Source organism: Athene cunicularia (genome assembly GCF_003259725.1).
Source record: "Athene cunicularia isolate RWA chromosome 15 unlocalized genomic scaffold, athCun1 chr15_part1, whole genome shotgun sequence".
Classification (NCBI taxonomy): domain Eukaryota; kingdom Metazoa; phylum Chordata; class Aves; order Strigiformes; family Strigidae; genus Athene; species Athene cunicularia.
In genome coordinates, this window is record NW_020799121.1 from 4,381,419 (window position 1) to 4,393,179 (window position 11,761).

The following is an 11,761-nucleotide window of genomic DNA, read 5'->3' on the forward strand; positions in this document are numbered from 1 at the left end:
CTTTCAATTAGCAATACAGCTGCTGATCCAAGACAACTTCTAAATAATCTCCAACTGTTTTATGATTTGGCTCTTCTCTCTGCTACAAATTATCAATAACATAATAAAAAAATTGAGAAGTGATCTCTAAACCATCCTCCAAGAAAGGCAAAAATTGTATTTTCTAATAAAATATACTCAAAACTACTGGACTGTAAAGAAATCTCAAACTGAGAAACCTTTGGTTTCTGCTGGGCTTCCAAAGGCAATATTCATCCAGGACCATATTCATCGGGCAATAAACTACACAGTTGTTTCATCTGTGGGTCCTTACAGTTCAAGTTGGTAGGATTTCTAGCACAGTGTTTCAAAGCAAGCACGGCTCAGCCTCCCGCAGGGAACCACTCTGTAGGGTTACACTAAGGCCAAAGGAATGAGTAAGCTGCTGGCACACTACTATCATAAAAGTTCAGATTCAACTATGGATCGCTTCCACTGCAGTAATGCTTCAGGGAAACCCTACAGGAGAATATTCTTATGAAACAATGGAGGAAATAGGAAAGTAAGTATGTATCTATAGAGACACTTGCAGATGCAATACATTGGGAAGTTTCTTCTTGCTCTGCTTAGCGAGGACAGACACCTATCGACAGGTCTGGGGTGATGAGAATTGGGGGTTGCCACAGAATTGCCAAATTTCAATTGCTCTAAATAAAAAATTACAATCAGAATCAGTCATTTACCTGAGACAGTTTAAATCAATCAAATCTCAATCCATAATATAGAGAGCAAGCCTAAAATATGTTATGTGCTCTAACATTGCTACAGTCATTTCTAAAACATTGCTGTGAGGGTAAAGTACAAGTTCCAATGCAAGATCTGGAGCAGGAGTAAGAACAGGGGAAACAATAGCAGAAAGTGCACGTAAAAATGTTTTCACTGCCTATATGGAGTAAGAATGCCAGTCCCACGTCTCTGCTAAGAACACCTCACCTTCAGCAGATATTTCATGTGCACCCATTTGTGCAGGTACAAACGCAGACAACCTTTGTAGCATTCAGTGAGGTCTGTCCCAATCCCCAACTCCACCCTGCCAGCACTGCAGCTGTTGATGCTTATGAACTCCACAGACTTTTAAGTTTTATTGTGAAATATGTACTCTGATTTCTGTAAATGTCAAGTCATAAAGCCAACCATAAGGACACCATTGGAACTGTTTTCTATTTACACATGTACTTTAGGTACCCAAAGCCTAGAGAGAGAAGACACCAGTTTCATCCCATGCTTAGTGGTTTGGTTTAAAAGCAGATACTTGAACAGAGAGATTGTGGGTTAAATCTGGCTTTACATAAGCTGAGAGACCATGTATGGTTATGTGACAGGATAGAAGAAGATTTAGCTGTTTTCTGCCTGCAAAGTAACCCCAACATTTAAATCACAGAGAAACACTTGGACAAGAATACATGGTTGTCTTACAAGAACCCACAGAAAACAATCCATTTCAAGCTTAGCTCACCTCTAAAAAAAATTTAACTAATGCATATACTTGCATGGTCCAGTTTACAGCTTGTAAGAGTTTAAAGGATTATACTTGTCCCTTCGGCAGTCAGTAATAAAGTACATCCAGTTCAAGGACTGAGAGACAGTCAGAATGTGTATGGGAGAGATGTTCAGAAGAGCTTGAAGCCAAAACTCCTGAACCAACAGTGATGGAGGAAGGAAATGCTTGTTCATGCATAAGAAGAGAAGCGGGAACTCAACTTGCAGTTCATTCTGGATACGGACTTTACCCATGATCTATTAGACATGCTGAATATCTTGGGGGTTTGGGGTTCTTGTTTGTTTGGGTTTTGGACAAACGGTGCTTTTATGAGTAAGGACAGTGGACCAAGGCTTTCCTTTGTTCCCCTGAAACCTCTTGTATTAGATTAGAGCCACCACGCACGTGGATTTTATCCTAATGACTCACCCACCCAATTCTTTCTGATCCTATTACTGCACTTCTGTTTAAGTCACTTGCTAGCAATACCACAATAACTCTGCTTCTTTTCAGACTGAAAATCAGAAACAAAACCCACTTTCTGCAACATGAAGGTTAACTAAGGAATGCTATTTGCTTTTTCTTATGACAGCTCCATTTGAGATGAAGCACTCAAATCTAGACAAAGACATCATTGCTGTCATTTGAGAACAAACACCCTAAGCTGAAACTTTCATCTTTCCAGTAAGTCACTTTTCTAAGAAAATCCACCCATTTTGCCAGAAGTTTTTATTTTACTACTTTAGGAATTTCCACATGAACATAATTTTGCAACTTGCTACCACACTTGAATTTCTTAAATAACTGTATCATAGACCCCCTTGTTAACAGCCCTGTACAATTTTCTGTAAAAAATTTTTTTGCATCAGCTCACTTGCTACCCAAACAGAATGGGAATTTGTCCAAGTTACCATCATAACTGTGGGTTTCAGCTCAGACATCTGCTAAAGAAACTGCATGTAGGAAATCAATTAGGAAATTAATTTTAAAACTTTGGGACCCTATCTTGGTACGTAACACCTTGCATCTTGGGGTCTTCAGGATACATGCAAAGGAAGTGGACTAGAACAGGGCATTTCCTCAAATGATCTGTATCCATCACCATTGCACTAGTTCATCCAGTAAGTTAAATTCTTCTGAAGTTTGAAGTCCTTGTTATGTGAGAAGTTTTAAATGTAAAGCATAGGACAAGATGCTAAAACAGCATGTCTATGTAGGAACAGAATGGCATACAGCAGGGGAAAATTTTTAAGAGCAAGGAGCTCTGAGAAGGGCAGGCAATTTAAGTTCAAGCACTCCTGCTGTTTTATATTGCATTATGTTTTCACAATTGAATTTTAATACATGCTATGTCTTCTTGCAGCCAGATGCATAGTTCCTTCTTACACAAGTGCATAAATTCAAATAGTTAAAAATCGAATTACTCCCTCAACTATATGTTAGACTGACTCAAAACTTGAAGAAAAAATTAAACAAATGAAACCTTTTCTTTCTTTTTTATTTTCATCATCTCTACATTTTGTTTTCCTAAAGCCTTCTATTTTAACTCCATCAGCTGTGCTGTTACCTAATACTTGCCAGCAACAACAAACAGCTCTTACCAAAAATTTGCTCTTTCATTATATGATTTTATTAACTTATGATGGTGACTTAAAACCTCTTATCCTAACAGCTGCAACTTACATCATACGTGTGACCATGGCTATCATCTCTTTCAGGAATACTCATAGCAGTTCAGAGACTTCATAGGAAATGTGTGGCCTTTTATCATAGACTTGTTAAATTGTTCTTACAGAAACAGAAACAAAAACATGCTGTACTTAAGTTTGAAAAAATAACTTTCATGCTGTGATTAATTTTTTTTTTTCTTAATATGTCAGTATGAATCTCATTCCTTTGGTGCCAATACAATAAAACAAACTGTAATACAAGATGCAAGTCTAAAAGGGACAACTATGTTTTCTCTAAATTATACTCATCTTTTAAAATGGGAAAAATTTTATTTTTGAAGATTCAAAGTTATCCTGCAGCGATTCACACACTCTTTGCTGAAATTCAACACTGATGGTGTTTCCCACTTTCCTATTACACTGTTACTCACACTCAAGTAAATAGCACTAAGACTCGGGAATCTTTGTTTTACAAGCTTGTTTGCAATCACAATGAGGACATGCTGAATCAACCAACACTGAAATGTTACATATAAAATTCTACTATCGATAATATTACATTCCTCTCAACAATCCTTTCATACCTTTAACATACCTTTACAGTCTTCAAGGACTAACTTTTAAGTTATCTTGTATATGCTTGTAACTTGACATACAATTACATCTTTCAGAAACCCCAACTAGCTACTTTTTCTTCCTTTTCCATTTCCTTTTCAGAAGCAAGAAATATTTGCTTCACATTAGCCATCAGTTGGACAAAGGTATGATGAAACAAAAGGCATAAACTGTACTCAGTCACTTGCCATATTTTTTTTTGAAAAATTCTGCAGAACCTTAAAGAAAAATTCTTACCTGAAACTGCCGTAGACTATGAGAAGAATAGAAATCAGGAAGGTAGACACTTGACTGGAATCCACAAGGGAATATGCCCTGGAATTGGGAAAAAGAAGGCAGGTTTGTCATCACAAGTGTCCATTTCTCCGGTGCCATCTGCAAATTCTTTTTAGTATAATACAAATAGAGAATTGAATGACAAATCTTTACTGCAGCGCTCTCTGAAGTTCTCATATCATCTATGAATATAAAACCCATAGCTTGTAAATTATCTTTTTATGTTCAAGACTGCAGCAAGCAAAAGCTGTACAACAACCAAAGGACAATTCAAAAGTCTATGGTAACTTGTTCTGAACTCACCACATTCAGACTTTTTTTCCTCAAACACATTAAAATTGCTTCAATTGCAACTAATGCAACTTTGCATGTAAATAACACTATCCTAGTTCTGTAAGACTTCTTACGTCTTAACTGGTAATAGTTAAGTTGCAATGTGGTAGTAAAGGTTCGCTTAGTCCGGGGGGGAAAAAAAAAGGAAAAAAAAAAAAGGAAAAAAAACGCAGACAAACCTCACAACAAGCTGCAATATGCATTTATTAAACCACAGATTACTTCCCTATTACATCTTGCAGACCACTTCATACAGGATTCCCAATAGAAGTTTCAGCAGGAGGCTTAAAAACTTTAGTTCCTGATACAACACACCTTCGTGCTCTAAAGCACAGAAATACTAATATTAATATTTGCTGATTTTTTTTCCTATCTTTTACAGACCAAACCCTACTCTGTGGCTTATACTGAAATTTGTTTGAATCTGGACAATGGGACAGAGGCAGCCTCAGCAAGTTCCCAGAAGACACCTGGGGAGAGCGGGATTTATATACTAGAGGAGGGAGACAGTTAAGGGAGGGAGACCTTGAGGAATGGACCAACAAGAAGACAACAGCTCACAAGGAAAGAGAAATGATCACTCCCTCTGCTTAGCACTTGTGAAGCTCTATCTTCAGTATTGCGTACAGTTTTGGGGGCCCCAAAAAAAGTCAAGCGCTGGCACACTGGAGTAAGCCAAGCAAAGGGTCACCATGCTGGCTGGGATACAACATATGAGGAGAGGCTCCAGGAGAGACACTACAGCTCCCAACAGTTTTTCAACAACTTGTGCTAAAGTAATGGAAAAGAAAGAGTATAATGCCCAATGTTAGTTGCATTAGTCTTATGCTACAAAAAAACCCCAAAAAACAACCCCAAAACTAAAAACCTAAATATTTCTGAAAACCAACCAAAAAGCCTAATTTCAAGCAAGACTGTGGATATGGAACAAAGATAATTGAATTACATGATAGTTCCAAATTAAATATCACTAAGCAAATAAAAACTAAAGCTAGGAGACAGTTAAGGAATCACTCATCCCATTCCCAATTTAAAAGCAATTTAGAGAAAATTACCAAACCACTAGACACACTTCATATTTTAAACACAAATGTGAACCTTCTACTACTGAAATTCAATATGAAACATCACTGAAAAAGACTGCCTCTTTGAGATGAAATTATATACTTGTTGAATAAGCCTTTAAAGAATGAGAAACTACTTTTGTTAATTACCATAAATAACTTCAACATTACCCTGCACTGAAAGTGAAAACCAGACGTCTTATTTGCTCATAAAGCTGGCCCACACATAAAGACGATCCTAAGCTTTGTATATATTTTTTTTTAATTTTAGTCATGTTTGACCTTTAGTTTCCAGGCTGTGGTACAGAGGTCTTAAAAGCATCAATGAAGATCAATATACTGAATTGCAAATATGTGCAATATGTAACTAAGCACTTCCAATCAGTGTATATATAAATGCTGTTCAGGTTATATACAGTATCATTCATAGCCTGTTATTTTTAGCCAATGATTACAGCTAAGCAGACATCAAGAAGAAATGGCTTAAGGATGAGCACATTAGTTTTATGACCTGTTACTAGCTTCAATTTCAGGAAGAACCATTCCCTCACCAATCCCGAGTGAAGGGAAAGGGAAACCATATCCTGTTTGGATTTGAGGATAAATAGTGGAATGTATCTATTAAAAGAACCTTCAGGAACTCCAAATTTATAAAAAAAGCAAAATGATTGAATGGAATTTCAACTGGGATTAAACACACCCAGGGTTATGCACTGAACTTTATTAACTGATGTTCATAAAATTACACCTTCATAAATTGGCAACTACTTTTGTGATGAACAATATTTTCTACATAATTCATCATTTGTTGGCAACTTTGGAAGCTATGATAATTAAAATACCATTTCATCATAATTACTAAACATTAGTCAAAACAAGGCTCTAAATGTTAGCAAGATTTATAAAACAGATAAAATAAGGATGATACACAGATCATGGATCAGCCTGGTGCACAATCCATTGAGTTTTGTATTACAAACTCTGAGCGCTTTGGTACAAGGAAAGAAATTGAATACATGCAAACTCATTCTAAACAATGATCTAATATACCATAACCCTACTGATAGGCTGCAGTGATGATTTGACAGCTATCCACTGATTCTAAGCAAGGAAGAAACAAGAATTAAAGTCCTTTCATCCTGCACAAGAAAAGTGCAATAATATAATTATAAACTCATCGCAGAGCAGTGATGATTCCTGACTTCTCCGCAGAGATCTTATAGCGAGACATCCTAAAAACTCAATGTTGCTATTGCAATTATGGTCTGGGAGAACTCGTGTTCACTGATACCCCAGCAAACAGGGCCAAGGAGACATATTCACAATTTCCTTCTTCCTGAGGCACTTAGAAAAACAGCAACACAGAGCACACACAGTATGGCAAGTCTAAGAGTAACCACACAGCAGGAATCAAGCGAGCGGCACAGGCACGTCCACATTCCATCCAAAGTTTCCAACACAAGTAGCCCACAAGCAAATGTGAAGAAAAATTTTATAATGCTGAAGTTCATCATAATAAAACTCTGCATTTTTAAAAAATCTAATTTCCCTATATTATATAAAGTATGGCACAAAACCTGGAAACAGAATTGCTTCCTAATAACAGCATCACAAGAAACAATCAAGAAGTAAGATTACTTCAAAGTTTTTAAAATTATTCAAAATGCCAGACAGTGACCTGCAAATCCATTCCTATTTTTAACTGAAATTTAAATGATCTTCTACAGGTCCAACAGAGTCCATATGCATATAATTGGATTCTCCTATAAGCATATTTCAAGCATGGATGTTTGCATACTCCCACAGCCAGACGTGGCATCAGCACGATGTTCTTCTCAAACAGGATCAGCCAAAATCAAAACAAAACCCCCCATTTATGAATTTTTTCAGAAATTGGAGTAGTCTTTGTGCACTCAGATTTAACCAGCCTTCCACTGCACATATAAAAATGAAACCATCTTTCTTCTACAAGGTATTTTTGTAAATTGTTTAATCTCAGAACAAGTAGTGAAAACATATGCATGGGAAATGCCTGTAACAAGCACATGCATAGTCGTCCCTTGACTTAAATAGTTATTTCAGAAGCAGTTCTCTTCATACTTACTACATGACAATTCATGAAGAAAGATTGCTTTCCTTTATTCTCATTCTGCAAATTAATACTAGATAAGGCCATGCTCAAGACTACTGTCTTTTGAAGGACTTATTTTAGCCACATTACAAGAACAACTACCGAACCATTTCTAAACTTTAGTAAATATGCAGAACATTGCTTAAAATACAAAGACACCATTGGTTTTCCCAGGGAAGTACATTTTTTAGGATTCTTACACTACCACACCTGAAATTCAACATCCATGTAAGGAAGTTGTTTTAGAAGCAAGTTATTTAATCAGGCTATCCAACAGATTCTTGCCAACTCAGTCAAGTAACAAATAACTATCTATAGTTATCAGACAAGAATATTAGACCCATATATTAGACCAAGCATTTTACAAAACCAAACACACTGATGGCTTACTTTTCTCTCTAAGCTCCTTTTCTCAGCCAGCTAATGAGAGGTAACTCCCCAACCGCCTTCTCTACAACTTGAGAGCTCACTCTGAACCTGCATCTTTACATGGCTGAAATCAATTTTAGCAAATTCTCTGCCATTAGGCATCTACTTCTGGCAGCTTCATGGGCAAGTGCTTACAACACAGAGCCTGCTAAGGCATGCCAAGACAGAGACACAGCAAGCACTGTTCTATAACATATTCTGTGTGTCAGCCCTACAGCTATACAGTGAAAGTATTGTCCGACAACAATCCAAGCAGCGAGCTCTCCAGCCTGGCACAGACTGCTCCATAGACCTTTACCTACAGAACAATTCCAGGGATGCCCAGCCATTGCGACACACCACCACGTCCACGCATCCCAAACAGTAACCATGCAAAATACGCCACAGCACTTACAGCTGGCGTTCCAAGCAGCACTCTCCCTTCTTCTGGGAAAAAATGAATAACTTCTGTATTCCCAAGGGAACAGAGACCCCCTTCATTCCCAGCTAGAGAAGATGGTAACCAGCACATAAAGTTGCAGCAACAACAGTAATAGTGTTACATTAGACACACTTGCAAGCTCTCTTTTTTCTGTATCAGCAGCCATGGGTCAAGCTCTCTTTTTCCCTGTCGCCCCAGGTCCAAGCTCACCTGTCTTTGTGAACATACACCCTACAAGGTCTCTGCCATCTGGCTGCTCAGGAATTTCTTATAAACACCCCTCTTTTAGCCCCACTGTTTTGTTTTCCTATTATGTACTTACTTTTTAAATTTCTCTGTTTCTGTTATTTCTTTTGTACTTCCACTCAAGAAAATCATTCAGTTAATGCAAGCACTGGTTTTCATGTTTCAGCTCTTCCTTATCACCAGAAGATAAGCAGTTTCTTGATTAGAGTCTCAACAGTACTTGCAAACCAGCAGGAGTCCCTTAGGCAAAGCCTGGTACTTCTTTTTGCCCTCTGTGTTAAGCGATAAGTATCTGCAATTCATTTTGTTCAATGAATACCCAGAGGAAGACAGAACTAGCAACCATGTCTCCTGATGACAGCACAGAGTATTACTACCCTCTACACAACCTACTTGTCATGGGCCAGTCTGACGTGACCACAAGCCAACACTGCCATTACAAAAGAAACAACTTCTCACGCTTTACCAGTCACCTATTCTCTTTCTTCATCCTGTGCCAGCACAACCATTTGCAAAACCACATGGAAAACCAGATCAGGGGACTTGTCTGCTTGAATAATGATGGAGAATGAATGGGAAGGTTTCTCAAGGATTGATTCCTGATCTGGCATGTTTCTGGACATAAAAATCAAAGACGAAAGACTTTTCAGTGGTAGCATTGTCTTAAGTACTCCAGAATTATCGCCTAAGCAATCAGAGAAGGTTTATGTAATCGAAATAAAAACCTCTTTCTGTTTGCACAAGATGCCTACTAAATGTATGATCAAAGAAATTCAGCCCCTCGATGTTTCAGTAGCAAATATCACTCCCCTGACTTCCAGGTACAAGACAAATTATTGTGAAGAATTCTGCTGAGGGGGAATGAGAAGCCTGTGCACTGAAGTTTCCATAGCAATGCATGGCTAAAGGCCTTGGACATGAATCATTCTCATACAAAAGCTGTTACAACAGCAGCAAGATAAACTTTCCCTGCATTTACTGTACATATACGAGAATGTAAACAATAGAGCAACAAATAAATCACATCAGCTTGAAAAGTGCAGTAGGTGAACTAACTTCACATGAGGAGAGACTGCATTTTATCGGCTATTTTTCTTTATCAGTGATCATAATATCCAAGCACTTTCAAGATTAAGGAAAATAAAACTATAAAAGGAAGGTAAACTAGTGTAAGGGCAGATTAAAATAGAAGAGCTTTTACTTTGTTTAGCAGAATCAAATTTGCAACTTGCAGACATTTACCACAGAGTCACAGAAATTCACGCTGACAGGAATGTAAGGAGATCATTGAATTCACAGAGTTATAATTTAATCTGGGAGAATCAATCAGTCATGACACATCTACCTCGTCTGCTGTTTAAAACACTCACTGGTGAAATTAGAAAACTTTTCCTGACATGTAAGTCTTTCTGACTACAATTTTAGTCCATACTTTTTTTCCTATACAAAAAGTCCTTCAAAACTCATGGGGAGCTTCTCATACCAGACACAGCTGGGGTAAAGTGGACCCATACATGAATTCACTTGCATATTTCAGTTGCTGAAAGATGTGGCTGCTTGAGAAGTGACCACACAAAACTTCAAATATTCTTCAGCCCACATTAAAAGCCATGACTATTTATTCAATCAATAAGGTACTCTTCACCTACACTTCAAATATCACTTTCATTATCAAATGTCCACTGTCTCCTCACAAGGTAAGCGACAATAATCCATGCCCACCAAAACTTGTATCCAACTTTCGCAATTTCCATCCTCTTCAAAACAAAACTCCTCGCAGGTAGGTACCAGCATTGGAAGGGTGACAACGAAGCATCTCCTTCCCTGCCCTATTACTTACTCATTGTTAGTTTTCAGAACTTGCTGAATGCATGCATTGAGTTTGAGGGTCTCATTTCAGCAGTCAATTCTTTCAAAAGGATACAGAAAAAAAAAAAAAAAGAAAAAAACAAAACCCAAACCCCAACAATCAACTTCTGCTGGAGATCTGGTGTTAAATGTTAAAATCAAGGATGGAAAAAGTTACCACCTCCCCCTCTTCCAAGGGTTTCATACATTTCAAATGTTTTTAGTGTTTATTACATCAGTGATTGCTATAGCAATAGAAAAACAGAAAGTCAAGAAATACTAGTTGGTAAATTCAAGGCAAGTTGGAGAATATTTTGCAATTCCCTTCCCCCGCCCCACCCCTGGTTTTTGGAGCTATCAGCTGTAGGCAGAAATCAACATTCACCTTCACACTGCTGCAATGACCCTATGCATCTATTTTCTTTTGATCATGAAAGACTATGCCACTCATGAGGAAAATGTTTTTCTGAATTTATGTCTCTGATATTTTCCAAGCATTCTACTAACTATTTTATTCCTTAAGAGAAGTATGAGAGAATACAGCGGTCAGGACAATTTATTGCTAAAAGCAATTCATTTTTGATGCTACCACTCACAATTCGTTTGTGAGCTACCACTGTAGCATCATTTATTAAGACGAGCAATCAAAAACAAGAACTCCAGAGCACAGCCCTAGGGCACACGAAAGAAGAGCACCACCATATACACAATGATCAATTACAGTTAATTGCAAAAATACTAATTTTGGTTGGGGGGAGGACACACTCTGTAGGTAAAACCAATACTACTTTTTTCCTTTACTGGATTCCAGGTCAAGGGTATAACTAAAAAGCCTCTTTCAACTGACTTACATGTGCAAGATATATACATATTTAAGAGCCTCCATTAGGCTTACTGCCAAACCAAAGTTAAATCTGAGTGTAACAGTTAAAGGTGTAATTTTAAGCGTGAAGTCATGGCACCCACAGCTGTAAACATATCTCAACACTATTCCATTCTTTAGTGTGATTCATAGGAAAAACAAGCAAATTGCTATGGCTTTACTTACGTTAAAGGAATAGCTTGTTTTCTAAAGTAAGTTTACAATTTCATCTCATTGTCATGTGCTGATAAGGTCTGCTAAGTCTGAGTAATTTATGGAAACATGGATCATATCAGAAAAAAAAACCAACAAAGCAAGTCTGAAGTCAAAAAAAAAAAAAAAAAGAA

General features: G+C 37.5%; 1 protein-coding gene across 1 annotated transcript in view; it reads right to left on the reverse strand.

The window, feature by feature from the left end:
* Positions 1 to 11,761, reverse strand: part of SPPL3 (signal peptide peptidase like 3) — a 59,984-nt gene that overhangs the window by 19,468 nt on the left and 28,755 nt on the right. Inside the window, exon 2 of the mRNA XM_026859930.1 lies at positions 4,042 to 4,119. Coding sequence (XP_026715731.1) covers positions 4,042 to 4,119 — 78 coding nt within the window. The remainder of the gene's footprint in view (positions 1 to 4,041; positions 4,120 to 11,761) is intronic.